General features: G+C 50.1%; 11 protein-coding genes across 11 annotated transcripts; 3 read left to right on the forward strand and 8 right to left on the reverse strand.

Moving 5' to 3' along the window:
* Positions 1–1,059: 1,059 nt before the first annotated feature.
* On the reverse strand, positions 1,060–2,242 carry CC77DRAFT_1008803 (hypothetical protein; the record flags this gene model as incomplete). Its single annotated transcript, XM_018523559.1, has 6 exons — positions 1,060–1,152; positions 1,276–1,341; positions 1,404–1,423; positions 1,481–1,553; positions 1,790–1,961; positions 2,190–2,242. The coding sequence occupies 6 exons, from the start codon at positions 2,240–2,242 to the stop codon at positions 1,060–1,062; spliced, it is 477 nt and encodes a 158-aa protein (XP_018386197.1).
* A 678-nt stretch (positions 2,243–2,920) lies between these two features.
* CC77DRAFT_1050154 (acetoacetate decarboxylase-like protein) lies at positions 2,921–3,785 on the forward strand (the record flags this gene model as incomplete). Its single annotated transcript, XM_018527613.1, has 1 exon — positions 2,921–3,785. One exon carries the CDS (start codon positions 2,921–2,923, stop codon positions 3,731–3,733), a length of 813 nt encoding a protein of 270 aa, XP_018386198.1. The 3' UTR covers positions 3,734–3,785.
* A 131-nt stretch (positions 3,786–3,916) lies between these two features.
* On the reverse strand, positions 3,917–5,312 carry CC77DRAFT_1050155 (hypothetical protein). The gene is made up of 3 exons (XM_018527614.1): positions 5,220–5,312; positions 4,325–5,167; positions 3,917–4,275 (listed from the first exon to the last, which is right to left on the reverse strand). Exons 1-3 carry the CDS (start codon positions 5,273–5,275, stop codon positions 4,218–4,220), a joined length of 957 nt encoding a protein of 318 aa, XP_018386199.1. The 5' UTR covers positions 5,276–5,312; the 3' UTR covers positions 3,917–4,217.
* Positions 5,313–5,338: 26 nt separating this feature from the next.
* Positions 5,339–6,307, reverse strand: CC77DRAFT_80715 (hypothetical protein). Its single transcript, XM_018533285.1, has one exon. The coding sequence runs from the start codon at positions 6,076–6,078 to the stop codon at positions 5,557–5,559; it is 522 nt and encodes a 173-aa protein (XP_018386200.1). The 5' UTR covers positions 6,079–6,307; the 3' UTR covers positions 5,339–5,556.
* Positions 6,308–6,460: 153 nt separating this feature from the next.
* On the reverse strand, positions 6,461–8,775 carry CC77DRAFT_1031168 (terpenoid synthase; the record flags this gene model as incomplete). The annotated part of the gene is made up of 3 exons (XM_018526642.1): positions 6,461–8,078; positions 8,130–8,421; positions 8,484–8,775. The coding sequence occupies 3 exons, from the start codon at positions 8,773–8,775 to the stop codon at positions 6,461–6,463; spliced, it is 2,202 nt and encodes a 733-aa protein (XP_018386201.1).
* Positions 8,776–9,702: 927 nt separating this feature from the next.
* On the forward strand, positions 9,703–11,500 carry CC77DRAFT_1031169 (putative cytochrome P450 monooxygenase; the record flags this gene model as incomplete). The annotated part of the gene is made up of 5 exons (XM_018526643.1): positions 9,703–9,894; positions 9,961–10,086; positions 10,194–10,353; positions 10,402–11,013; positions 11,070–11,500. The coding sequence occupies 5 exons, from the start codon at positions 9,703–9,705 to the stop codon at positions 11,498–11,500; spliced, it is 1,521 nt and encodes a 506-aa protein (XP_018386202.1).
* Positions 11,501–11,819: 319 nt separating this feature from the next.
* Positions 11,820–15,593, reverse strand: CC77DRAFT_935716 (hypothetical protein; the record flags this gene model as incomplete). The annotated part of the gene is made up of 2 exons (XM_018534452.1): positions 11,820–15,059; positions 15,108–15,593. The coding sequence occupies 2 exons, from the start codon at positions 15,591–15,593 to the stop codon at positions 11,820–11,822; spliced, it is 3,726 nt and encodes a 1,241-aa protein (XP_018386203.1).
* Positions 15,594–16,441: 848 nt separating this feature from the next.
* On the reverse strand, positions 16,442–18,366 carry CC77DRAFT_935599 (alpha/beta-hydrolase; the record flags this gene model as incomplete). Its single annotated transcript, XM_018534449.1, has 2 exons — positions 16,442–17,932; positions 18,100–18,366. The coding sequence occupies 2 exons, from the start codon at positions 18,364–18,366 to the stop codon at positions 16,442–16,444; spliced, it is 1,758 nt and encodes a 585-aa protein (XP_018386204.1).
* A 981-nt stretch (positions 18,367–19,347) lies between these two features.
* Positions 19,348–20,468, reverse strand: CC77DRAFT_1061354 (Aha1domain family protein; the record flags this gene model as incomplete). Its single annotated transcript, XM_018528422.1, has 3 exons — positions 19,348–20,031; positions 20,107–20,189; positions 20,246–20,468. 3 exons carry the CDS (start codon positions 20,466–20,468, stop codon positions 19,348–19,350), a joined length of 990 nt encoding a protein of 329 aa, XP_018386205.1.
* A 3,783-nt stretch (positions 20,469–24,251) lies between these two features.
* Positions 24,252–24,760, reverse strand: CC77DRAFT_1061356 (hypothetical protein; the record flags this gene model as incomplete). Its single annotated transcript, XM_018528423.1, has 3 exons — positions 24,252–24,292; positions 24,345–24,398; positions 24,466–24,760. The coding sequence occupies 3 exons, from the start codon at positions 24,758–24,760 to the stop codon at positions 24,252–24,254; spliced, it is 390 nt and encodes a 129-aa protein (XP_018386206.1).
* Positions 24,761–26,014: 1,254 nt separating this feature from the next.
* On the forward strand, positions 26,015–26,925 carry CC77DRAFT_1061357 (trypsin-domain-containing protein; the record flags this gene model as incomplete). The annotated part of the gene is made up of 3 exons (XM_018528424.1): positions 26,015–26,314; positions 26,370–26,569; positions 26,622–26,925. 3 exons carry the CDS (start codon positions 26,015–26,017, stop codon positions 26,923–26,925), a joined length of 804 nt encoding a protein of 267 aa, XP_018386207.1.
* Between the last annotated feature and the right edge of the window lie 781 nt (positions 26,926–27,706).

Below are 27,706 nucleotides of genomic sequence, written 5' to 3' on the forward strand. Positions count from 1 at the left end.
CAAAGGTGACCGGGGTGGCATCGGGCTCTTTTCTTCGTCCGCTGCTGGCCTCAATCCCTTTACTATGCAATCACAATCTGATATGTCGCCTGTATTTGTTCATTCAAAGTATGTCTCGTGGGCAATTTGGGAAGCTTTGGGTCTGACCGCAGTGTCTCCGAGACTACCGGATAAGTATCTGCGCCGATCTATAGCAAACCTCACTGCACTTCCCTTCCTCAACACGTGGTGTCTTTTTCGTCTCCTTTACCTATTTCCCATCTCTCCTACCTATCATCGCAAACACATCCAAAACTTCTTGAAAATCATGCTTATTGAGTCTACGTTTCAACTACGATACCGTACGTCGCAACACTAGTGCGTTATCGCAGACGGGCGTCACACTTACCACGCGTCATGAAGTCTGATAAACAGGAAGGCCCGGAGTACCACAAACACTTCCCGCTACATAACGGCGTGAGAGAGTACATAGGTAGCTACAATTCACGGCTTTCGTCATGTCTTAGATCGTTCCTACCCTGTGCGAACTCAATGATGCTCACGTTCTGCTCTCATAATGTTATCCTGTGACTCTTTATTCACTAAAATGGAAGTCTCTACATAATACCCCCGCTGTAATCCGAGTAGTTCTTATACGAGGATCAAAATCTTCACGATACAACAGCACGCCAAATCCTACCGAAGCCTTTCAACAGCAGCATACATGTCTTCTCAACGCGGTAGTACTGGTTTATCCAGAATCACTCAACCGACCGGCGTTCCTGCAGACTACGTTGACTCGAATCACCCTCACTTCCCTCACGACTCAGAAGCCCAACTTCCACCTCGTTCTTTTGCCAGGGCCAGCGCCTGTTTCGGTAATAAATGGGTTCTAATTGCTTTCAGCTTATTTTTTGGCCTGGGAATGATCATAATGTCCCTGCTAACCGGCATTCGAATCGGCATGTCCAAACTTCCCAATGAGCATACCATCGTCTACCAGACGACTCTCACGACATCCACATCAACAGGAGGTACTGTCACAGTAACACCAGAAGTGACGTACACCATAACGACAGCTCAAACGATCCCGGGTCGAACGACACCTACAGCTACGGTGTCTTTCATCAAAGCGCCTACTAGTCTCACGACAGTGGCTTCTCCGCAGGAGACCTGTATTAGCAAAGGTAGTTGGCCAACGATAGAAGAATGCAGGGAAATTTGTGATGTGCCAGGAAAACGGTCAGTGTGTGGAAAGTGGACCGGAGAATACACGTGTGTGATATGTCCGCTTACGGATGCTAATGCTTTCTTCTCGTCTCTGTGATGGAATAGGTGGTAGCCAGAAGACCAGGTCCAGACCTTAGGTATATGTTTGTCAGCGAAGTCATTCCTAATGGAAAGTTAACACATATGTTCAATACCTGGACGAATAAGTCGTATTCTACTCGCATAATAATGCATATAGCCGTGTAGATCAGGAAAACCTATGTGCTCTTACCGACGATGACTGCGAAGTTCTTGAGATCGCTGTGACTTGGACCGCGTTCACTTTCTATCGTCTTAAAGCGACACTGTGAACCAACAGCATTGGGCGTGGACGCATCATGTACCCTACAGCGGACTAGCAATGACTCTTCTAGTCTTTCTACCCTCATCTCAATTAGCAGAACGGCTCTCAACTCGATTCAATCTCAACTGGTGCTCAACCGTACCACATCATCAGTGTCATGGCTCATGATACAGACCCATTCTGGCAACGTGCCGAAAGCATGCGCAACAGTCTAAACCTGCTTGATAGCAGGCAAACCAGAGCTTCTGTTGTCGGAGAGGGCGCTGATGCCGAGGAAGCACTGCCGGCGGCAGTTCCAACCCCAGCAAATTTGTCGACAGATCCCGAATCCCGTAAAAGCTTCCCTGAGCATCTTCCGTACCGCATGCCACAGCAGCCGCTATGGAATCGTCTTTGGCGCAGCAACAAGCTTCGAATTTCCATAGGTACATTCTGTTTTCTGGTTGTTGTAGGTGGCACAATAGCAGGCGCCTTCTTCTTGGCCAACGTTATGAGAACGGGTATGTTTCATCCAAGTTCTGATGCTGGTGTGAGAGACGCTACAAAAACTTCGTACGTTATTTTGACTACTGTGGTTCCTGGATTGGGCGAGATGGGGCCGGTGACGGAAACAGTCAGTTGTATGCAAGAGACTCACTTGTTGACGCAGTGGATTGTCTCAGTACCCAAGACGACTACCACGCCAGTCATGCCTACTAAAGCTATTAGTGGACCTTAGCGAGGTGCTCTACAGCGTTTTAGAAATTTGCGGAGTATTCATAAATCTATAGTGCTTGGTCGAGTAACGACAAGGTGAGGTACAGATAAGTTCTAGAGGCGTCAAAAGTATAGATGTATGATTGCGATACAACAAAATAGGTAGGCAATGCTTACACTGAGATCAATATTACGGCTTCTAACATATCCGAGTGCCGGATGCGCGCATGATGCGATTCTTGCCAAGAAGACTATTTCGTCGACGCCGGTGCTATTACATTTGAACTAGACCAATCTTGAGAAGAAGCTCCTCGTACGAACTTCATAATGCGGGCATGATTACCAATACAACGACAAGTTCGAAGGCATATCCGTAAGTTTCACAAGGATTGTGTGTATTTTGTCCTCGGCACAGGGGCATGTGGGTTCTGAAGCGATGACTTGGTGTAAGTGGTGACAGCCCAGATGCCGGAGATAATCCAGTTGCCCTATAAGCTACACTAGAAGTACCCAGGTCTTACACGCGTCATGTTCAGCTGCCGTACTACTAGTAATCAGCTTCGTACAGAGGCAATTCCAAATATAGGTTCAAACTTTTCCTTTCCTTTGATGGAGATGTCATTACATTTACTTCTCCGTCAGCACTCGAATCATTTCAACAACTATAAAATCATGGCAACCATCCAGGGCGCTCTTTCTGCCCAGAACATTAAAGCTATCCCGGCTTTTGCAAGTCCTTACACACGGGGAAACACCGCACCACGTTTCAGTGATGTTGACATCCTTAAGATAAGGTACCGCACTGACGGCGCATCTGCCCGAGAGTTGATCCCAGAGCAGCTGTCTTTTGAAAGACAACCCATCGTCACAACGTGGGTGCTGGATTATGGCTTCACAAACATCGGACCATACAAAGAACTTATCCATCAGATCGAAGTAACATTTCAAGGAAGGAAATACGATTACGCGATCCTGCTGGTTTCGGACAATGAAGATGCTGTCTATGGTGGGCGTGAGAATTTCGGCTACCCCAAAGTTATGGGCGAGATAGACTTCAATGTTACCAAGAGAACCGGAGTAGCGAGTTTCGTCACTGCTACTGTCTCGCGACCGCCTGGTAATCCGATCATCGAATACCTGTTTAAACCCTCTAACTTCATTGGAACGGGCCCAATACCGCCACGGGGGAACGAGGGTCTTAACCTTCGAGTCATCCCCAATATTATTCCTGGAGCGAAGCCCAATATTCGCCAGTTCATTCCTATCACGTTCAAGCCAGACGTCGGAGAGAGATGGGAGGGTATCGGCAGCCTGAAGTTCCCATCAACAAGCGAGTTTGATCCTTTGCACAAAACGCCTGTTGTCGAATATCTGGGCTCAGAGTTGCTACGGAACTGCCAGGCTTCGTTTGGAGGTTTTTCTACTGAGGCTTTCGATTTCTGGTCTTTGATTGACTTATACTCGCGGAAATGCTCGTATCCTTGATACCCGTTCACTCTCTTACGTATTACTGGGCATATGAGACGACACCGAGGAGTCTAACTCTGGACGACTGCTTGAAGTTCCACTATAGCCCTCAATTAGCGCAAATTAGTTTTGCTTGCAGCAGAGTCTTGAGCTTCTAAGCGCAGTACCGACCGTGGTAGCATCTTGTGTCGAAGTGCTAGTGGAGACGTGACATGTCATTCTGATATGTAGTGAGATTAGCAAATGTTGGTGACGATGCATATAAAGCAAACGTGAATGCAGTAAGTGGAGTCAAAGGGGTCTTCCGGTAGCGACTCGTGAATACATTGATGATGGTTGTTATCATAGTGAGTCGTGAGGAGACTTCGCGCTTGTATTGCCCGGATACAAACAGTACGGATGCGCTCACAGAAAGATGCGGTACCGGCTACCACATGGCCAGTAAGACACCTCGTTGTTTCGAAGAACCAAAATTCACCAATCATGCTTCACCAACTGTTTGTCACCTAATAAGCTGCAGCTCTTGGTACCAAGTGACAGAAACTTTCGGTTGACAGGGCCTACATTGACATCAGTTAGGGATGAACCGCATCTGGGGCGAGTACTCGCCTCCAAATCAACCCTGTTTCACCTGCAGGAACGTGTGCAGCGTCTTCGTCTAGCGAGTTGGGCTCGCACAAAGAATACCCAAAACTCCGTTGGCCAACAAGCAAGGTGGTGCTAAGAATGTATCCAGCTCTTTTCAAGCGGCTCATAGATTCCAGAATCGGAGCGGTGCATGTCGCGAGGATGTCATCTAGTCGATCATCTCCCAGACCAATGCGTTCTGACCCGTGGACGATAATCTGTATCGACGCACCGCTCCTTAATTGAAACAATGCTTCAAAGCCCTGAACCACCTGTCCCCATGTTGGTCGCAAATCCGCTGAATTTGCACCATTCCAGTTTCGGTTTTCCTGCTTCCAATCCACGGTAATGCTACTTGCATGTATCGTAACGGAGATTTTCGTGATCAATCTATAGCGTGGAAGGTATAGACAAGGTGCTTCCTCGTTGAGGAAAACACGCAAAGAATAATCTCTCCAGTCTTCCCTCCAATATTGCGTCCCATGCATCACAAAGTTACTATTTCTGTACCAGACAGTCATCATCCTCGCCAGCATAAGTCTTCCGACGTATTCCACTTTCCAGTGATGTTCTAGCGATTGACCTCTCGTGTTTGCGTATACTGGCTCGCAAATGCGGTTCACTTTCACGATTGCGTCATTGTGGTCGATGACATATTCGATGATCACATCACACAACTCGGGTGGTAGAGAGCGAAGAATTTCTTGACATATGTATCGACACGACGCTTGTCCGTACAAATCGAAGATTTTCAATCTTTTTGTGAGTCGAGTGATGGCTTCCGGATCCTGATCGGGAAAGCGCATATGAGTACGTCGTCGTGCACTAGTGAGTGGTTCAGTAGAAGCTAGCATCAACATGGCTCGCCAAAACATACGCGACAGCTTGTTGATATAGCTTCAGGACCTCTTTGGCAGTAGTATCTTGAGACATCTCGTTATTGGTGCAAAGAGCGTAACGGATGATACGACAACAATGGAAAGATAAATGTGATGTGAGGGTCTTTTGATTTAGGCAGCAGCACAGGGATCTCGGTAGCGTCTTGGCACGGTAACACGCGAAAAGTGTGTGCCATCGATGTGCTACTAATGTAACATTAAGGGAGTGCCTGATACACGCTTCCTAATCACAATCAGCCATGTGTCTTTCTCTCGCGGTCGAAACCAAAAACATACCGCCATATCAAACAGGAACCGTCTTCGTTAGCAAAGTACCTAGGCCTCTTCCTCAAGGGGTAAATTCCCCGAGCATAAGTCAAATAGTGAGCTTTTGTCTGGCCGTCTCGAGAAAAGTTGGATACCCATAGCAAGGCGGTATCCCTTAGCACTCAGACACGAAAGAACATCGGACATCACGGTGGTGACCTGTCGCAGAACTTTCCTCTCGCGACGCGGGGATCGGGCGTCTATCATCATCATACGGCGAGTCCACCTACAGCCTATGATCACATAAAGATGAATCGAGGCACCGCGCTTCAACAGGAAAAGGTGTTCTAGTCGTTCCAATATACGTGCGCGAGACGTAGGAACCCTTGTAACGTCTCCCCCCAATGGTTTTCCGAGAAAAACTACGTCCCTCTGATTGAAAGTAATACTGATCTTCGTGATGAGATGGTGACGGGGTGTGTCTAGACGAGCTACATTCGAAGATAAGAAGCGTTCGATATATCCGAGATCCTTGCCCATGTGAAACCGGGCCGAGCGATACCAAGCTTCGAGCAGCTCTTTCCAAGCCATGTCGGCAACCTTCTCTACTTGCCAGTAATCGAGGCCCCATTTTCGTGTGGCGATCGCCGACCAGCAGCGAGACGGCTTAGATGAAGCGCACAGTATTCGACGAGCGAAGGGGAGGAGGGGCAGTAGAGTTCAGCAGACCTCGACCATGCGAAGGTTGATTCAATGGCGATGGTGACGGGGATAGAAGTAACGGGTGGAGCGAAAAGCGGGGGTAAATACGTAGCCCCCGCATTAGCGAAAGTGCACCTGCACCTGTGGAAAAGGCTCAAACAAGTCAATACTCTTCCACAAACAATACGTCGTATACACTGACGCTTCAATCAATTTACCTATAGCACACACACACACACACACACACAACCGTACGCTAAAAGGTAACACTTTACGCCAACCCTCGCACACTGATGCCCTCGATCACAAGCCGCAGCATAGGATTGCTTTCGCCGGTGATCTCTTCCAACTGCCCAATTTCGGCGATGATCTCAGCTTCCATTCGACGGAGCAATTTCAGCACAGCCTCGAACGTTCCCTCCGACTCGAGGAGGTCCAACACATGTTGCTTAACCTCTCTCGCCATCGGCGTGGTCTCTCGTCCTGTACCACCACTCGGTCGCTGCCGGAATATGCTGATGACGTGGGCTCGTAGCATTTCCGGCGCATGCTGCAGGAAATGTACAACTGGATAAGAGAACTTGCCCTCATCCAAGTCTTCACAGAACCCTTTCTGCTCAGCGTATGTGTCTGACTTCAGGTTAACGTAATCGTCACGCACTTGGAAAAACCGGCCCAGCAGCGCCATCAGCCGAATCAGCCTTTCCACATCGCATTTGGGCTCCTGTGCGCTTTCGCCGACGATAAGCTGCAACAGCATACGGAACAACCCGCCAGTCTTGCTGTCCACCATTTTCATGTATTCCTCCTCTTTCGGACTGAGTAGATTGTGCTTCCAGAACAAATCCCAACTCTGTCCAAGATGCAATCGCTCCAGCTCATACAGCACGATGTCCACCGCCTGTGGGTTCGAAAGCTTGCGTGCGTGCTGAACGGCTTGGACAAACATGAAGTTTGCACTGTTGATTGCTTGCGAATGCCCAAAAACGAGGTGTGTGGCCGCCCTGCCCCTGCGAAGGGGCGAATCATCTTCGATGTCATCGAGGATTAGCGACGCGTTGTGCAGTAAGCGGATTAGCTCCTCTACAGCCTTGACAGACTTCTTGGGAGCTTGTATCCACACGTTCAAAGCATCGATGAGCATCGATCTGACCCCTTTCGAAGGTAAGGATCTGATATAATGGCATGGAGATTGAACCGCCATGTCATCGGGCATCTCCCAACCGAGTTCTGTATGGACCTTCTTGCTTGGGCCGTCTTGACGAGACCCATCTTCGATGTTCCTCTTCTGCCCTCGTTTGCTCTTCTCCACGTTCGTGGCTACCTGGACATCCCTGGTTTCAGGGCTCTCGCATATGAGCGTAGCAAATGAGGTGTTACTAGAGCAAGCATCACTTAGAGCACTCGTCTCGCTGGAAGCTCCTGGGGAAGATCTGTCGCTGGTAACGTTTAAGGGAGAATTCTCCTGTGCAACCGATTCGCGGAACCGGACATGGTGACGAGGTGCGCTTGTCGCCCAGTAATGGCTTCCAGACACAACACATCCGGCGGCTTCAATCCAACGCCTCACGTCCAGAGAGACATCAGGATATTCCTTGTAGAAATCGGTCTTTCTCTTGACGTAAGTCTGCTCAGTCTCGATAATCATTTGCTTCACAACATCTCGAGCTGCGTCGATAGGTATCGACCGTGTTCGCCGTACGACGTCAACAACGTTGACAAGCCGGTTGCCATTTGTTTTCCAATCCTCGTATTCGCGATCCCAGCTCCAGTAATCGTTGGTAAGCATGAGTGCTTCTTCAATGGGCTCCATTACATGCTTGATAAGTTCGTGTTGCTTTGAGGTTAATCGGTAGCCCATTCCATATTCGACCATGGGCCAGAATGCTCTAGTTTCAGTAAGCCACGAAACCTCCCATGGAGTGAGTGGAGACGCTTACCTCATTCCAAAATTACACTTTCGATAAGCGTAGTAAGCTTCCAAGTCGTCGAATTCCTTGTCGTCGTTCTTCTCAACGATGGCCAACCATTCTTTCTGGTACATCTCCAACATATGCATTCCCATCTCTCGGTCGATTTGAACTGCTTCTAAAAGAATTTGAGCGCCAAGCTTCTTGAGCTTGTCCGCTCTCGAGCCTTGAGCAACCTCCTCCGTCGCTTCAACGTCCAGGGATCGCTCAAAGTCATGGTGCTCGGCTATGGCATCTTCTAAGCCCATCCCTTCGGTGGCATCTGTGGAACAAGTAATATCAGCTTTACTCGTTTCGAAACAAGATTATAAGTGGAGCACGTACCATCATGGATCAGTCCAAGGTCGAGTAAGTAGGACAATACACCCAGTCTCTCCGGCAATGCCTCAGTGTATGTGAAGGCATTGAGATTGCCTAGGTGACTGAATGATGTGAGTGCCTTCTTCTCCATGCCATCACCCACATGGTGACCCCAATCACGAAGGACCCTACGAGCGGTCTCATCGGCAATGTCATTTCGCTTGTGGATGCGAATAGGGAGGGTGGTGAAGGCACCATTCTTGCGGGCCTCATCCGGATCAATAAGGCGAGACTGAATAAAGATCTGGTCCTCCATGAAGCTTGGTGTAACGAACTGTTCTTAGTATGATGTTCGAACGACTTATATCTCCCGGAAGCAGATAGTGGGATCAGAACCTCCTGTTTGGTTGATCTACGTTGTAAGCAAGATGCGTGGGCTATATAGAAAGCGGAGGCTCAGTTGGACAAAGTCGGTGTCTTGCACTCGGAGCATATAGACAATTCACGTGCTATTGGATACACGATAAGCAGTCTCCACTGCGACGATCTCGTATACGCTCCTTCAGGCGATTACCTCGTCTCGATCACAATGGTCGAGGACCCCAACTTTCTAATAGTGGTAGAGATTTCATCCCCATTGCGGCTAAGTTGGTGTATGTTTGTATATATCGTTGTACTTATAGTCAACTCGTCGGAGTCGGAGTCAGAGATGGGTACAACGATTTGTGGGTATCCTTACACTAGTCGCGAAACTGATGTGCAACGCTTCAGTCCTCTTTGATGTTCTGACACACAATTAGATCGCGTTGTCCAAATTCACAACACCGGCGTATTTGTTAAAACCATCGATCTCGGTGAATTTGTTCAGTCGAGCAAAATTGGGGAGTTGTGATTAGTAACCATAGGTGACGCACGTTGCTGACACCGTGATGGTGCCGGAAAAATGCCGAAACGGAAAAGGTCATTTCCAAGAATGATCGTAGATACGAACTTGAAAGCATATCTTGATTTTCGTCGGTACTTTAATTGATAGGTAAATAGAACCATGTAGTGGGCCGTTGGCCTACGTACTCCGTAGGACGTTGTCTTGGGTGTCTGTTTCGCTGACCGACATTCCGTGTGATCATCTCACTAACCTTCATCTCTCTCTACAAAAGATTGTTTTAAGTCATAGATAGCATGAGTCGTTCAAGATCGTTCGTGCCAGTCATTCACACAAACTGGAATTTGACTTAGCTTCATCATGATGGGAGACATACGTGCACCTATCATTGGGATCGTTATCATCTCCTACCTTCTCAGTTTCTTCATACATAGGACAGAGAATTTCAAAGCGCCAATCGTTGGCCGTCGATCATGGTTAGAACCAATCCTCCTTCTACGTTACCGTTTTCTTCAGAATGCTTCATCCATACTTGCCCAAGGATACAGCCAAGTCAGTCTCCCCAAAACAGACGTTCCATATTTGGCAAAGGTGGACTAAAAGTAGTCTCTTATATAGGGCAAAGCATCGATGTTCAAGCTTCTCCGTGCGGATATCGACCTCCTTGTCGTTTCGAACAAATACTTGAACGAGCTTAAAGCTTTCCCCGAGTCAGAACTGAGTTTTGCTCATGGACTATATCGAGTTAGTTCCCTCTTTTTACAATGTAAAATATCACCCCACAAAATGTGATATTAGAAGTGCAAGCGAACTCACCCAATGGGCTTTTCTACTGACTTGTGGTTATCCAGAACTTCGTGGGCAAATATTCAATGTTGCAGCTCACGGTAGATAGCAGCATCATGACAAAAGCCGTCTTGAGCAAGCTAACCCCAGCATTGCATTACTTCATACCCATCATGCAGAAGGAACTTGAAGCCGCTACATCCGAAGAAACGCCTGAATGCAAAGGTATATGCTCATGAAACACTGCGAACGCGACCTAACAGATGACATCAGATGAATGGAAAGAGGTAGATTTGATGCGCCTTCTAAACCGGATCACCACCCGCATGTCCGCTCACTTCATCGTCGGTCCCGACCTTTGCAAGAACGAAGCGTGGCTGCAAGCATCGATCAAGTACACTGAAACGGCTATTCCGACAGGCATCATACTGAGACTCTTCCCGACCTTCCTTCATCCCTTCATTGTCCATCTTCTACCAGTTCGATGGGGAGCAAAACACTGCGTTAGAGAAGCTCGACGTCTCATCGTCCCACTTGTAGAACGACGTCGAAAAGAGCAAGCTGAGAGTCCTCAAGGCTACGTGAAACCAAACGACTTTGTACAGTGGATGATGGATCTTGCGAAAATTGAGAACGAGAGCGATCCTGCCAACATAGCACACCGAGCGTTGATCATGAGCCAAGCGTCGATTCCGCCTGCGGCACTAACGGCAACACAAGTGTTGTATGACCTCTGCGCTTATCCGGAATACATCGAGCCAATACTTGAAGAAGCTTTCGCTGCGATTAAAGAGGACGGCGAGTTAAGTCAAAAGACATTATTTCGAATGCGCAAGCTGGACAGCTTCATGAAAGAATCTCAGCGTGTGAATCCTCCGCAACTACGTAAGTCTCGTTTCCCTAAGCAACAAACTACAGGCGTGCACTCTAACGCACTGCAGTGAGTTTCCAACGCTATGCCGCCAAGTCACTAACCCTATCCGATGGCACCCACATCCCCAAAGGCACACAAGTCTGTGTGGCTGCCAGTTCCATATCAGCGGATCCGCAGATCGTTCACGACCCAGAGCGCTTCGACGGATGGCGTTACTACTACAAGCGTCTTGTCCCAGGCGAAGAGAACCGTCACCAATTCTCTAGCATAGACACCGAGTGGCTGCACTTTGGATACGGGCCCCATGCGTGCCCAGGCCGCTTCTTCACTGCCAACGAGGTCAAGATGATTGTGGTACACTTTCTAACCAAGTACGAACTTGCATTCCGCCCAGGCGAGGGAAGACCAAAGAACCAGGTTCATGACGAGTTGGTGTTTCCGGATCTGGCGGCGAGGATATTGATTCGGGAAAAGAGGGTTGCAGACACATTCAAATAGAGATGTACTATTTCCAAAATCACCCTCAAGAATTCCGTGGTATAAGCAAAAACATTCATGATTGTAATAATCGAGGTATCTGATTAATCATTCATCCGCTCATCTTCATCGAAAAAAGGAACCAGCCTCTCTTTCTTCATCGCTTTAAAAAACAAGGGCAAGTCGAAATGCCACGTACACACAGCAGCAAAAAACGCTCCATGCTAGAAAGAAAAAAACGCCATCAATGCAATTCCTGTCTCCGAACCTCCTTCTACCAGTCAGTCCATATATCTTCAAAGACTAGGAGGAAAAGGCGGTTTCATGTCAGTCCGTCTTTTCATATCCGTCCGCCTTCAACAATTTCCCTGCCAATCAACTCCAATTCCCCGCTTTCAGCCGTGCGTCGACGTTCTAGTACCCATCTTCCTTCTCCAGCTTCGTCGTGTTCGCGTACATACGTCACGCTATCCGCTGCACTACCCTTCCTGCTATGACCACGGTTCCAGCCGCCACCGCTTCCGCCATTCGGTGTAATGGGAGAGGAGTTTGAGATGGGACTAAGACCCATGCTTTGTCTCCGTGGTCCGCCAGACGTGGAAACGGTAGGTGCGGATGGTGAAGAGAGCGAAGTGTCGATTGAAGGGGGGTTGGGTGGTCGATTTTGGTGTTGCGGTAGGTATGGCGAAGAGAGCGGCATTGGGAATGGCGATACTGGGAGAGAAATGTTGGACGGTGAAGTGGCGGACATGCCACTTGGGGACATTGCTAGACTCATCATGTTGTGCTGGGCATAAAGTTCCGAAATGGGAGGCAGAAGTGGTGCTTCGTTCCCAACGCCATATCCAGTCGGACTGGAGAGACTATTGTAATCGCTAGCTGTGAGAGTAGGACTTTCGGGTCGTTCGTCTCCGTCGTAATCATCTTCGCTAGAGCGGCCAGACTCGTACGCGCCATTAACCGCATCCATGAGTCCCTCGTCGTCTTCTTCATTGTCTTGGTCGTCGTTCTGGTAATCAGAAGAGATGTTGTTCGAAGAGTATGAGCTCTCAAGCGACTCAGAGGGCTGCTCTCTCATGCGGTTACCGACAGGACTTGATGTTCGGGGTACGAACTGCATGCCCATGGGAGAAGAGTTGCGCGGACTGTTGGCAGCACTGACTGGTAAACTGGCAACGCTGCTCCCGAAGGCACCTTTGCGCAGCTTGAGCAGTGCGTCGAGACTCATGTCTCCTTCCTCTTCAGGTCCAGGGAAGCCGTACGGACTCATGCGAGCAAGCTGCGCTAAGCCAGGACTTGACATTGGCTGTTGTCCGTCGCGGAAGTGATTGAGACTGATGAATGAATTGCGCGTGCTATATTCGCTGCGCTCCGTGATGGGCGTCAAGTTCGGTTCTCGCACAGCGTTGCGACCGCTGACCGTACGACCAAGACCAGATGGCCCAAAGAAGCCACCCCAAGCGCTCGGTGACTCGCCATTTCCAGATGCGTAGAAACCGAACTCTTGGCCGTAGAATCCCTCATCATCATAAGCCAGGGCTTCAGCATTGGCCTCGGCAATGATTGGGTCATCTTCCATGGCCGAGTCAAAGTCGCTGTAGTCGTAGTCGTAGTCGTCCACATAGCCAGAGCTCATGCCGTAGATGTCATCGTCCTGCGGGAAGCTGATGGTATCTACACTAAAGCGCCCGTCGTCAGGAACAAGGCTAGGCCGCGAATGGCTGGGTGAGGGCTGATCGTCAACGTCAAAACTAGTCTGACCAGCATCCACACTCGCTTTTCTAGTGAAGCGGCCGGCAGCCTCAGCGCGTTGTGCTGCATCAGCGAGCGCACTGTGATATGCGCTGAGGTTGTCGAGACTCGGTACAGGCCGCTGCTGTGCGATCGAAGTCTTATGTGCGAGTGAAGGTTCCGACTTCTCGAAATGCTTTGGCACGGTGTCATCATCCGCCTCGTAACCTGTTTCCGAGTTCAAGGCATCAAGCGCACGCGACTGGTGAGTAGTGGGTGATAATTCGTCTTCAGCAAACTTAACTTTCCTCTCGTATAGTGGCCCGTTAGGGTCGTCGAAGACATTTTCGTCGAATTCTGTAGGCTCAATGTCGTCCTGGTCGCCAATGAGGCCGTCGTCAAAGTACATGTCGTCATCGAGATCGAGGTTCACAAAGTTCTGTTGTTTTGCATCTGAAGGCGCCGCATCTTCGGATGTCCCAGGGGTTTCGACTGGAGAAGGCTCAACAGGCTTACCCGCAAGGCTTGTCAGGTTCCATCCCGAAGCCTGCATATTCGCCATACCCTGTTGATTCGGTTGACCACCCATCATAGACATCTGATACTGCTGAAGCATCTCCTGCGACATGGCAAAACCGATAGGGTTTCCGTTCATGTCAACAGGCATCTGCATCATGTTCAGAGGACTCGTGGTATCGTTCAAGTTCTGCTGCTGTATCGACAGAGATGAGAAATCGAAGTTGTTGATACCAGAGTCCAGCGTCTGGTCTCCTAGACCGCCTCCAAACTCGTCCTCCTCGCCAAGCATTGGTATCTCTTCGTCAAAGCCGCCGTCCATGTCATCGTAATCATCCATGCCATAATCGTCATACTCATCTTCGACCGAGTTGGTAGAGTTCCGCGCCTGCTTCTTCTCTGCCTCCTTGGCCTTGTGTCGCTCCTCGAGCATCTTCTCTTGCGCGGAATCCGGCCCTCCAGATATTTGGAAGCTGAATCTAGACGCTCGACTGCTGAAATGTGCCGGTAGCCCCGCTGGCTGAAAAGATGGGTCTGTAACAGACGTTGCCCTCGATCGTGCAGGTGGCGGCGGTGACTTTGTCGACTTATTCTTCCGTGGAGTAACATCTGTAGAGACGTCCAGGGGATTCTCCGACTCTTGTACAGGTGATAATACTGAAGATCCGTTTTCGAAACCCTGGAATGACGGTCGAGGTGGTGGAGACGCTTGTGGAGGAGGCGGCGGCAGCAGCGGCGGTGAGTTCTTGGGTTGCGGCGGCGGGGGAGCTGAGCGTTCAGGTGGAGGGAATTGTACTGAATTTCTTGCGAGGAAGTCGTTGTTCACCAGCTGCTCTGCTCGTATGGCAGCTTGCGACTGTTCGTAGCTGGTGTCATCGTCAAAGTGCTCACGGAACACTGGTGTATGCTCCTTCTCGATCTTTGGTGGGCTGGCACGAGCAATCTCCTCCTGCACTTCCCCTCCCTCTGACGCGTTGTTGTAGGAGTAGCCTCGGTTCAGTCTGGGCGCGTCGAAATCATGTCTGATCTTTCCGCGAATACTGGGGTCGTAGTTGTCGGGCATGGGTGGAACATTCGACGGCGACCGTTGAGTGACGAGCGATTCGTCGGCGAGAGGGTCCAGGGTCTGTCCCGACCTTCGTCGCATTAGAAGCGACATGGGGTTGCGCAGGGTCAGTCTCGACTTTGACTTGCTGGGGGCTGCCGTTGGTGTTGAGGTGCCCTTGGAACTGCCTGTGAGTTTGTCGCTGATGCCACTCAATAGCGACGTCTGTGACTTTGAGAAGTTGGTATAGCTGGGGGATATGACGGAGGGTGCTAGATGTGAGGATGACTGGGGACGTGTCTCAGACGATGGTGCGGGTTCAGTCTTCTGTGGCACGTTCTGTGTTGGTCGATTCGCGCTCGTGGGAGTGCCTCCAGCGTTTGAGCGCGCAGAGAGCGGCTTGTTCTCATAGCCAGGAGACAGATGGCCCTGTGTCCTTTGGGGCGGGGAGAGCATGCCGCGGTCCTGTGCCATGTTACTGCTGCTGCCGCCTCCAGTGCTTGCCGAGTGCTGACTGGTGGTGTATTGGGAACTGTTGGGCGACACAGACTTGTCGAGCTTCGAGGCGACGCGTGTGATGGGCGGTAACTGAGGCGGATAGGGCGATATGGGGGAGCCTGAGGTGTAGCTGGCATTGTCGTTGAAGCGCGGGGAGGAAAAGTACTCGGGTGTGGTATGCGACGGCGAGGGTAGAGGGTTATGGGCGTGGGCGTGGGCGGCGGCGGGGCTTGGAACGGGCTCTGGTGAAGCGAGACTCGAGGCATTGCGCTTCGCATGGCCGGGCCTGAGCTTGGAGAACATCGACGTCCCCGAGGGCGCCATTGCTGTGTTTCGTGTCGCCGCGCGGCGGCTTTCGCGTTGCTGCTACGCGGACTGCAGGGAGCGTCGTTGCTACCAGGCGGGGCTGGTTCGGGCGGTTATGGTGCCTCTCAGCGAGGCCTTGCACCGAAGCGCACCATCACCGGGCGGGGGTAAGTTGACCGCGGCGTTGTTGGGGCTCTGCGGCAGTGACTAGAAAAGTTGGTGATGCGATTCCGGTGTGGCACGACTATCGGAACGCTAAGCGGGTGAGGCGCGACAACGTCAATTGCGTCCTCGACGTGTGTGTGTGTGAATCAGGTAAACAGGTGCCGGAATGTCGTGGCCGCCTCCTGTAAGCAAAAAGAAGGTCGATACTGTTGACTCGGTTGCGCTTCGTCGTGGCTGCTCGTGAATGCTGATGCGACCTCCTCTCCCAACACCAAGGTTCATGCGACGCCCGCTAGCAGGGGATCTTCCCGCACCAGTCCCTCTTAACCGCGACTTTTGGAACGCTCTTGCAACGGCCTCGCGTAGACTTTCTTTACCCGCAAGAGCTCTGTCCGCTAGAACTTTTATGCAGGTCCTTCTAGACGATCTAGAAAAAGAAAGCTTTCATGAAAAAGACATTCATGGCTGGAGGCAGTGAACATCGCAGCTGATGATTGACAATCATACAGACCATTATGACGTTAGAAGCTCATTGCACTAGTTAGCGCCAAATGTATGCCGTGTGAGTGCCACACGGCCTCGTACTACAACCCCACTATAGCCTAGACAGGAGATAAGGCCATGTCATGATATGCTTTTTCATTCAACATTCATGTGAAAATACATTAGAGCCGCGGATAACCAGCTACTCGCCCACCAACTCAAGCAGGCCTCTTTCCACCCCTCGACTTAATCGGCCTTCCCAGCCTTCCAACATCGCGCTTCCTCAGTGCCCTCTTCGCAACCTCTGCATCTGCTGCCCAAGTGGGCTCAGGGTCCGGTCCATTGAGCGCCGTGTTGTAAGTCGCGTTTGCCGGCAGTACCTCAAACTGGATCGTAGCATTACCCTCCCTGTAGTCACTTGTCGGTGTGCCCACAGTCAGATAGTCGCCATCGCACTTCTCCTTACCGGTCGCGATATCAACCTGCTTCAGCGCACGCTCGAAGATCTCTAGCGACGCAAGAGGTTGGTAGAAGGGTACCTCGTGGCCAGATTCGTAGATGCGGAGGAAAGAGAAGAGGCCCGCCTGCTTGACCTGGCCATGGACGATGCCGTCGCTGGTAGTGATATTGGTGAATCCAGCCTCAGAATAGCCCGTCGCGTTGATCATGTCAGCGACAACTTGTCCACCGAGCCAGTTGCAGTTGTAATCCGCATCACCATAGTACAACATGACCTGAACACCCGCATCGAGCAGCTCTTGGCAAGCCGCAATGGTACCTGATGGACGGTCATCGTCACCCGTGTTGCCAAACGCAGCAGAGACCGTGCTGGAACTCTGAGAGAAGTTCTGGAATGCACCGATCGCCTTTTGCACATCTGGCAGATTCAGGTAATCGGCGAAGTATCCGTAGGGGAATGGGTCTGGCGTCAGTTCCCTCATGTCGTACTCGTCACGTCCACTGTAGATATCGTAGAGATTCTCGACCTTGGAGTAGCAGAAGTCATCCGCGCTGGCACACACAGAGTTGATTCCAGTCTCGTAGCATTGTACGGTTCGGTCGTAGCAGTTACCCGGGCCATACATGTTGTTGTACCACTCAGCTTTGACTGTGTCGTTGTACGGGTCATAGTCATAGGTATTGCCAGGGTAAACAGAGTAGTTGTAGTAAGCCTGGTACTGGACAAGAGGATCGAACCATCCGTTTCCAATAAGCACATTCTCCAGCTCAATCTTGTGTGCGCCCGAGATGTTCTTTGCGTTCTGCTCGAGGAAGTAGGCATTGAAAACGGGTCCGTAGTGGCCTCCATAGCTCTCAGTTGTGAAGCTGAAGCCGTTGCGCGAATACTGCGGGAACGCACCCATAAAACCTTGCAGTGTCTTCCACATGCCTGGCGCCGCACCCTCGGTGCTGTTGGCAGTCAAAGTGTGGTCTGGCTTGGAGTATGTTCCGCATGTTCCGTAAGTCTGCGCGTAGTCTGGGCAAGTCGCGTTTGGCAGTTGAACGATGGTGCTACCGTCTGAGTAGCCTGGGATAGGAATGGAGTAGGAGAAGCCAACATCGGTAGGCTGATCGATGAACAGCATGTTGCTTGCATTGCTCCACGAGTACGGGTTGTTGAACGGCTTCAGATCTGGTCCAATACCGCATGGTCCCAGTTCCTGGAAGAGACCGATCATTGAGCTAGAGCCTGGGCCTCCATTGATCCACTGCAAACAATATTAGTACATCCTTCTTGTGTTTTGATGAGAAACTTGGATAATCCGGTTTTGGTCTAAAAATACTTGTAGGTCATGGCTACATCCAATATGCTTCCATAAACAATTCCTCCAAAACGCAACCCGGAAGACGAATTTATCTACACTATGCGACTTACCACTGTCAATGGCGCCTCAGAGGGATCCTGGTTGCGCGACTCAAAGAACCACCAGAAGACGTGCTGGTCCTCCGCAATATCCGCATATCCACTGTAGCTCTTCACATTTGGATCAAGCTCGCAGATACCGGTAGGTACCTCCTTGTATCGTACGCTGATGTTCGCATAGCCTTCCTTGGTAATCAAATCCGTGGGCGCAGGTACGAACTGTGCAAGAGTACCAGCTGCCAACAAAGGCGCGGCGAGTAGCTTCTGTGCGCTCTTCATTTTCGGGGTTGTCGCAAGTCTCCGCGTATTGATGAACTTGCCCGACTCGATAGAGGTGAGGAGAGAGGGAGCAAAGGTAGCGGTGGCTAGAGGAAGAGCAAAGCAGCTTCTCATATGACGCGTACCAACTACATTTTATCCTCGAAGCTTATGCAGGTCCGATAGCCAGCTCTCACCTTCCCATGTGAGCTAAGTATTTGCTTATCTCGGTGCCGTGCATGCTGGCCGTAATCCAGTGCTCGTACCAACGACGTCATGGTATACTTCGGTGCATCCGCATTCGCATACGGCCCTTCGCTATTTGAAATTTCCGTGAACGGGTTGCCGGCACAAAGATCGGTCGCTTGGATGTAGACCAATTAGCGACGGGGTTTCAGTCCAAACAAAGGCGCTCAATGGATCAAATCCACGAAGACCATGAAGCTGGCGACTGTCAACCGAGCGAGAAGCTACCAGGAAGGTACCCCGCTATTCGGTCCCAAGCTTGCATTAGCAAAGGCTTGTACAAGCTTACATGGCTTGATCGCGGTCGAGGCGATAGTGGAAGATGATCTATGCCTGTATGGGAAGGTGGTAGGCACCGGGTATCCGTGAGTACGGACAGACAAGGTCTCTTCGGCGCCGCGGCTTCGATAAATCCCTCTATGACATTCCTTGCAGAGGGAACATTGTCTTGCTTACCCTAGATAGTGGTTGTCTGATTGTCGGACCAAAGAGCTGGGAAAAGAATACCACGTACGGAATCGGAGTGGAGTTGTCGCGTCAATACCCAGAACAGCTAGCGCCATGAAACACGAGGTTCGCCTCAAAAACAAGCACGCGACACAGTCCAAGGTTGTCATTCAAACATATCTCATTGGGGTTCATACCATTGTGGTAGGTATTGATCTACCCATTTCCATCACTTCATAGCAATCGTCAAGTCCTCCCAACGCCTCTTACTCCATGCTATGCAATGATGCAATCGAGGCCGCTGGTCAACTACAATACTGTACCGAAACCGAAAGTCGTCTTGATACTTCGGACGTAGTACTGGTCCCAGTTGGTCTTGGTGGGTTCCTCTTGACCAACTGGTACACCCTTCCACTCTACCCTCATGACCGTCACAGCATCAACATCGTTCTGATCAAACCATATCGACAGGGTCGAATAGTGTCCCGCAGGCCATTGTGCAAGTCGCCATTTCTGGACGATGTGTGTGGGTTCCTGGAGCTCGGTGAACTCTCCACTGACGTTTCCGCCGAAGAGCTCGAATGTGCCGCCAGGTTGTGCGCCTGTCCAGTTCCTTGGTGGGGCCCGCGTGAACGCAGCGATGCGTTGCGGGTCTGTGAAGGTCTGATAGAGGTTGGCCGCATCTGTGCGGAACTCTGTGCTGTCGGTGATGGTGGTCACATTGACAACTGCGCCAGAGCTGCTCTTTTGAGAGCCGGATGCTTCCGTCTTGGAGCTGGACTTGTTCACGCTTGAGCTCGAGTATACCTTTGGCGCTGTGAAGCTGCTACCAGGGTTCACGCCTGGTGCATGCTGGATATCCTTTCCGTGTTCCGCCATGACCGCGGGCGCAAGCTGGGTGAAGCTTTTACGCAGCTGCGGTAGGATCTTGGATCGTACTAGGTCCTTTACGGGCTGTTTGCTGCTCTCGTCCGAGTAGACATCTACCTCAAACTATGGCGAACTGTTAGTCGCGATGCACATGGTCACATGGAGAAATCAAGGGTGGTGCCAGCGAAGGGAACATACGACATACTCGTCTTCCTCGGTGTCATGAGCGACTTCGGGGACGGTAATGGTGCCGCTAGCCTCTTCGCCCTCTTTGTTCTTGCCTGCCGACCGAGTCAGCTCAGCTCGCCCAAGAAGAGTGCAACCGAGAAAGACCTACCCGAGTATTCGATCTTCAGTTTGACATCAAAGATGGTAATCACTTTGCCTTTGCGTTGGCTCACGTCTACGTCACCATCCATGCTTACGACTTTATCGATCTTTGCTGTCACGCCATCCTGCTCCGCTGATATCTGCGTGAGCTCCTTGTCGAGGTACTCGCGCGTCCATCCCGACACATCCTTGTTGACCCAATGCCAGTTGTTCGGGTTGTGGAGGACCATGGTGATGTCTGAAGAGCGCGCTCGATCTCGATAAAACTTCTGCGAGAGGCTTGTTAGCTTCAATCTCTTCCACTTATGCAAAGATAAACGCGTAGTGAGGTATTGTCAGAAGGCGACTAAAAAGTCTAAGCAGCTGATCCGCATGCAAAGAGTACAAGTCTTCTCAGACTGGTGCCAGCTTGTGTCTCATCATTCGAAAATTGGAAGAGGGCGTTCAATACTTACAATAAAAAGCGCTGATGCTGAGACTGAGCTTCACGGCGCGCGAATTAGAGCGATGGTGTGGAATACAGAAGGAGAGTTCTGCAAGTTATGTAGAGGGGAGCTCGAGGCAGAAGTTTCTGGAACTGATATCCCAGGACGCGCTATGCTCGGGCCGACCAAAACGCCGGCCGTCCCCTTGGCCTGTGCTTACAGCAGCACCCACTACAATGCAAGATGTATGCTTGTGAGCGCCATTTGTTCGCTTGTCTGCCAACGTTCTCATGAGACAGAAGGCTTCTTTATTCATTACTCCTTCGTCAAGAGTTCTTGGCAGATGGACATAGCCGAGATTTTGGAAGCCCATCAACTGGTGGGGGCCTATGGCTGCCTTCACCTGTGCGCAGATCCGTGCATACAGGATGCACTGGCATAGGAGACTATGCAGCGATCGAACCATCGGTTTCACAAAGATTCCGGTATCAAAATCTCAATCTAAGATATGCAAGACAGTGTCTTTATTGAATACGACACGACTTATCGAATGCAAGACAGTGTCTTGACGAAACACACACTATTAGCTCAAGCTCAACTAAAGAACGCCTCCATCTGGGCGACAAGATCAGGCACCTCAGATAAGGATCCTTGGGCGAGGACATTGTCCTTAATCGGGGTACATTGTCTCAACTTTGCTTCGCTGCGAAGCATTCTTAAGAGATACTCTTCGGATTGCGCTGTCTTCCGTATGCTTCGCGTCGCCATGAAATTTATCATGTCCAAACATGTGCTTGCTTCCGCTAGGTATAAATATTGCCATGCCCACTCGTATGAACACTGGAATGTCTATACTTCAGCGGAACTTGCTCCATCACAGCTACAGCATCTTTGTTCATCAACAACCAAAGATTGAACGTTCGATATCGCAGTCGTATGCGCGTTTGCCTTGTCAAAGCACTACTTGCCCCGTCATGGCGAGTCAGGGAAAAAGACCAGGTGAGTATCATATTGCCCTTTACATGCTACGTCTTGATCTCTATATGTTATTAGTTGTAATGAGGAACTAACGACTACAGCTGACGACCCATTGCAATCAACAACGCAGAACCTAATTCCTCCATCAGCGAAACGGCGTGTAGAACGAAGCGTAGCCGGATACGAAGAGTTCATTAAGAATGACAGCAAAGACTCCTATCGTCATGACCCAGCAGGGGACGCGCCCCCCGAACTACCCATCTACCATAGCGAGTTTCTAAGAGCCGCGAGTGCTTGCTTGAAAATGCTACCTGACTTCCTTGTCGCGGCAAAGGCGGACAAAAACCCACAATTGACCGCAGTACTGAAGCCTGAAATTATCCGCATGCTTGAAACTTTTAAGAGCATGCCGGAGTCTGTAGCGGTTGTTGGTAGAATTGGGCAGGGAAATCGAAACTGATAGACGCTCTTTTGGGAATCGGTCAAATCGCGAACTCAGTAAGCAAATCTTCATCGAAGCAGTGCATTATTAATCGCTATAGGGTGCAACTGGCGTCGCTGGAACTCGCGTTTCGATCGTTTACTTACCACGTCCGGCCGACTCACAAATACCTTACCAAGCAAAGATTGAAGCCATCGACCCGAGGGAATGTCTAGGTTCTGTGCGCCAGCACCTCTGCAACATCATAGCGGGATTTGAGGAACATGGAGCATCATCCCCATGGGCCAACGATCAAGCATCGGACAGCATGAAAGTGCTCACGGGTCTATTCCGTAGCCGTTCAGAGTTTACATCAGAAGACGCCATCCGTACTTTCCTGGGGTACACAACTGGTACGTCCGAACTACAGTCGCTTGAAAAACAAATTAATGCTCTCAGAGCTTGCATCGAATGGGCTGAGGAGCGGCGCCTGAAGATCCCTGCCGTATCCAAAATCCATACTACCAATGTAACCGAACTTTGGCACAAGAAAGGACCATTTGCGAACGACGAAATCACAACCGGTAACCCTGCGATTGATTTCAATCCCACTCTATTGGTAGGAAAGATCGAGATCTTTGGTGATCTTTGAGTTCGTTGTTCAATCGGCGACTGTCCCGGACTGGACGATATCATTCAGGACCGTAAAACGAAAGCCGAGAGATATCTGGAAGATTGTAAAGTGGTCATAGCTGTTGAGGAAATCACCCGGGCTGGTGATGATGGCTTCCTAGATTGGTTTCTCCAAGATCGCTGCAAGAACAGGTCCGATCAACGTATCATCGTTGTCCTGAGCAAAGGAGATACCGGTCTCAATTCTGCGGATCGTACGAAAACGTCATTCGAAGAACATGAGATAGCAGATCTCGATTGGTTAGCCAGACGAAAAGAGATAGTTGGAAGAGCGAAAGGCAATTACGAGCGGACACAGTTCGAAGAGAGGAAGCGCTATGCTTGCGAGATCGCATATATCGATCTTGAAGAGAGAGAAATTCGCGCTCGAGAGCGCAGCCGACACATCGAAGATCGGCTGAGGTCCCGATACGCAGGAATATCCGACAACTTCATCGTCAGAACGACTTCCGCCAACGACTATATGAGGCATGTCCAAGGTTATAACCGATACACAGCCAATGATCTTCCGCTATCTGTCCAGTCGACACAAGTTCCAAGTCTGATCAAAGACCTCGCTGACGTAGCAAACGACCGGGCCAAGGACCATCTCATGCGCCTTTGTGGACATGCTGCCCGAGCTATTTAGCTTGGTCGAGCTCGTTCGCAGCACCATATCTATTAAGTCACGAGCAAGACCCGATTCCAAGTTTTATGAATACGATAAGATGTTTAGAGCGCTGCTTGAGGCTATTAAATGAGGTTATCAAGGGTAATATGAGAGGGATTAAGGCATCTTACGAAAAAATTAGCACCTCCGAGCAACGGAAGCATGCGGTGACGCTGATGCGTGCCCATCTAGAGCGTCGTGTCGCTGCGGGAGAGGAGCAGTGGAGAGGTTCAATTCTGGCTTCTCTTGTAGAGTGCGGACTATATCCGCCCTCGGAGAGTATGGAATCTTAGTACCACTTAGCGAATATCTCTAGACTAAGTATACTTTATGAACCTTGCGCATGCGTGCTTACTTCTACGTGTATCTTACTAGGATAGGGCTATAGACCTACGGAAATATATCGCAGTACTGTCGCAGTTCTTCAGAGTCATTCTAGAATGCCTTCGGAATGTGGGTGGTTACTGAAGTACTCTTCAGCAGTACCGTAGTCGCAGTTGGCCAGTTTACTGGTAATGTATCTCGATGACCCACTTACTGCTTCCGTTGTTGATACCACAATGACATCTCCGAACATGCGCTGTTGGCTGCTACGCACGCGCCTCAAGGACTCTTCGCGCTTTATGGTAAGTGAGAACGTTCCTTTCACATGTATTCGAAAGGCTAGGACTTCGGAGGACAAGCCTCCTCTCGTTATGTTTGATGAACATGTGTGACGAGTCGGGTTTGGTGAATGTTGTACGTGAAATAGAGCATGCGTCCGCCTTGTGCACTAAACTCTTGAGACCGTTCATGGACATCCCCATCCATCTATAGTCGCTTCGCAAAACAAAAGATATGGCACCTATCAACCGTCTTGCAGAATGACTTTCACTTCAGCTTGCGACTCTGCATCGTCGTGAGTAGCAGCTTCAACAGCATGACGAGCGCAATCACTTACCTCCAAGTAGATCGGCCAGAACCATGCCCTCATCATCTACCATCAACTTTGCATCTGTGCGAAACGTTAGCAACCACAATCGACATATCTATGTAAGCACACATCGGTCGTGGAAACATACTTTTGAAGATCAACTGGTACGACTCGCCCTCCTTCTTAGCTGTCACGAGCTGTACCAGCTTCTCATTCTCTGCATTTGCTTTATACCAGGACACTCGTTTTGGCAGATAGCTGCGGTTCTCTACTTGATTGCGTCCCATGATCCAATCTCCAGATTGCAATCGGCTATTCTTAAGGCTGAAGATAGCTGGCACGGCTCCCAGCTTTGCTTGAGAACCATCCTCAGCGTCTTTTTCGACGTTTGCAACTGGTTTGCCACCAATCTCGATAGTGAAAGTCGATGGAATAGAATCCATGATGTTTGCCTGGAAGAATCCAAGGAGCCACAGTGCAATGAGTCCTGAGAAACACAGGAGTAGGATTCTACCTGGAGCTGCGTTTGCGACTGGCATCCAGAAGACTTGGGAGACCAGGAGCGATGTGATAGTGCGAGCGTGTCGCGGCGATGAGCGGTGATGGGCCGATGTTGACGCTTTACACCCAGGTACCTAAAACTTTGTTGATATCTCGGTCGTACTCACTGACCTATATGCGAGTTGCATGAATGCCAGCTCGTGTTCGCCGGTAGTGTGGCCGGATATGATTCCGATTCCGTGCAAGTAGATATCGCGATATGCCAACTTTGGCAGCTGGTTTCACATCATGTAGGACTAAGCCTGAGATGTGTTAGTACACCCCACAAAGCTCATGCCAAGGATATCCTCCCACGCTTGGCTCTTGCCTGTTCGGGGTCGCTAATCGTCACACCCTCAAACATCAAAGGGGACTTCTCCGATATCCCCTACGCATTGCTCACGGCACTTCAGGCATTGCTCTCTCATTACACTAGATGACGTGCTCACAATTTGCACGCCTGTTTCGCCCAGGAACGTCTTGGAGGTAAATTGTCGATGGCACCACGTTATGTGCGATCTCTCTTCGCCAGCACACAGTGCATCAACGCGTAAGTAAATCTATGGTAGCTTCCTCTTTTCCTTGACACCAGCCTTTCTGCAACTCTGCGATAATCTACGCGAAGTATCGAGGTAGGGAGATTCGCGCAGTCCATTAAGTCCAGGTGAATCTTCCGATAACGGCCTCGTTCATGCAACTGGCTAAATTCCTACACTGTACCAAGACAAGCTAATTGCTATATTTTCTTTTCGACTACTACGTCCCACCAATCGGCGATTATATAACTTACACAGCACATGACGGTACCGCCCGAACACGGTGTAAAGGTACATCTTGGGTTTCCCATATTGTCTTGGCTCTACAAGCTCCGCCAAGGTAGGTTGTCGAGTTTTGCCAACCCCGTTCTATTTCTTGTCAATTCCATATCTGGAAGGACTTTAGTTACCCCCAGCTCACAATGTCTTGGGGTCTCTACTGGCACCTCATAGTGCGACCGAATACGAAGGTTCGTGTTCGTGCAAGTCACAGCGAAGGAGATTACATGTTTTCTCTCTGTTGTATAAAGATGGAAGACGTGCCTGCCTGGAGAAGCCAGTCAGTCGCTTCTCTCCTCATCTCAACGACCTTTACTCCAGTCGCTTTGCACAGTCCCCAACATGCACGCCAAGTCCATCCTTGCCGCTCTTGCGGTCCCGGCCCTCGTCTATGGCGCTGCTATTCCCCAGGAACAGGAACTGCCCGAATTCAACTGGGATGAGAGCTCTCCAGACACTTCAGACATTGTTGGTGGCGTAGCCGCTTCCCAGGGTGATTTCCTTCCCATGGTCAGCGTTCAACTTGCTGGATTGGGTCACCTGTGTGGTGGTACTCTTCTCAACGCCAACACGGTCGTCAGTGCGGCTCACTGCTACTATGGTCGTACCACCGCTTCATTCAGCATTCGTGCTGGATCTCTTGTGAGTACCATTCTCTTTTGTTGAATTTAATCAGGCCTATACTCACTATCTCTAGAACCGTGGCTCTGGTGGAACTGTCTCCACTGTCACTTCCGTCCGCCTTCACCCCAGCTACAACGATAACACTTCGGACAACGATATCGCCATTCTGAAGCTCTCGACTCCTGTTGCAACGAGCTCCACTATTGGATACGCAACCCTCGCCGCCTCAGGCTCTGACCCTGCTGCTGGCTCCACTGCGACAGTGCTCGGCTGGTAAGTAAAGCTCATCAAAAGAAGGTTGTACATTATGCTAATTTTTCTTCAGGGGTGACACAACCGATGGTGGCAGCAGCTCTACCACTCTCCGTAAGGTTTCGGTACCAATCGTCTCCCGCGCCACTTGCCGCAACAACTACTCAGTTTCTGCCGTTACTGACCGCATGTTCTGCGCTGGTGTCCCCGAAGGTGGCAAGGACTCTTGCCAGGGTGACAGTGGTGGTCCCATCATCAGCTCCAGCAAGCAACTCATTGGCATTGTATCTTGGGGCAACGGCTGTGCTCTGCCTGGTCAGCCTGGTGTGTACGCCAGGGTTGGTGCGCTCACCTCTTTTGTTACTAGCAACTTGTAAGAGTGCCTAGTCAGGATGAGCGGTCCTGTTGTGTGATAGAACGCGCGTGGTACTGGTGTGAAGGCGGTGACATGGGGCGGTAATGAGTGACGAATATGATTATGATCATCTAAATGTTCTCATCACCCTATACAAGAGAAAGATCGAACAGGTAGAGATAGTAAACTCTACTTTGCAGCTTACATCAGCTCCTAACAAGAGAGATTATAGGGATTAATAGTATTGTAGGCTTCTAGGTTCTCTATGTATGTCTATATAGCTCTAATACGCTTTGTTGTAGTAGGAAGAAGTACTCTGCTTAAATGAGATACTTAGTTTCTCTCTTTGGCGTAGTGTCATCATGATATTAATATTTAGAGTGCTCCCATTGAACGATAAAATGTGCTAATCATCCAACAAGTTCTTCCTCTCCGAGCAGACACGAACTTTGCTGACTCACTACTCTTTCTTCCAGTCATCATGATCCATCCATGTACTATCCTACTTATATTTCCACAGCGCAGGGCTAGATTCGCAGGCCAACAAGGGCGTTCTCGTCTATCCGTCTTGTCTCTTTTGTCTCTGCAAGTAAATCCGCGCGAAAGCTGATGCGACCCTCCATGTATCACTCACAAGAGTCACTGGTAACGCTTTACCTTCGCACATACCCTAGTCCGTGCTAATACAACACGGCCGTGATGTGTTTCGAGAGAACTACATGAAGCCAACCAACGGCGATATCTGACCCGATCCGCCTCTTTCCTCGCCATGTTGCTCTTTTCGGAGATAAACGATGATATGT

This window comes from Alternaria alternata (genome assembly GCF_001642055.1).
Source record: "Alternaria alternata strain SRC1lrK2f unplaced genomic scaffold CC77scaffold_10, whole genome shotgun sequence".
Lineage (NCBI taxonomy): Eukaryota > Fungi > Ascomycota > Dothideomycetes > Pleosporales > Pleosporaceae > Alternaria > Alternaria alternata.

What these genes read in the sequence shown, in the direction of transcription:
- CC77DRAFT_80715 (XM_018533285.1), bottom strand. Translation starts at nt 6,078, where the DNA reads ATGGCTTGGAAAGAGCTGCTCGAAGCTTGGTATCGCTCGGCCCGGTTT.
- CC77DRAFT_1050155 (XM_018527614.1), bottom strand. Translation starts at nt 5,275, where the DNA reads ATGTCTCAAGATACTACTGCCAAAGAGGTCCTGAAGCTATATCAACAA. An exon ending in CTATATCAACAAGCTGTCGC is followed by an intron (nt 5,168 to 5,219) that starts GTATGTTTTGGC and finishes ACCACTCACTAG; the next exon opens with TGCACGACGACGTACTCATA. An exon ending in GAAACAGGGTTGATTTGGAG is followed by an intron (nt 4,276 to 4,324) that starts GCGAGTACTCGC and finishes ATGTCAATGTAG; the next exon opens with GCCCTGTCAACCGAAAGTTT.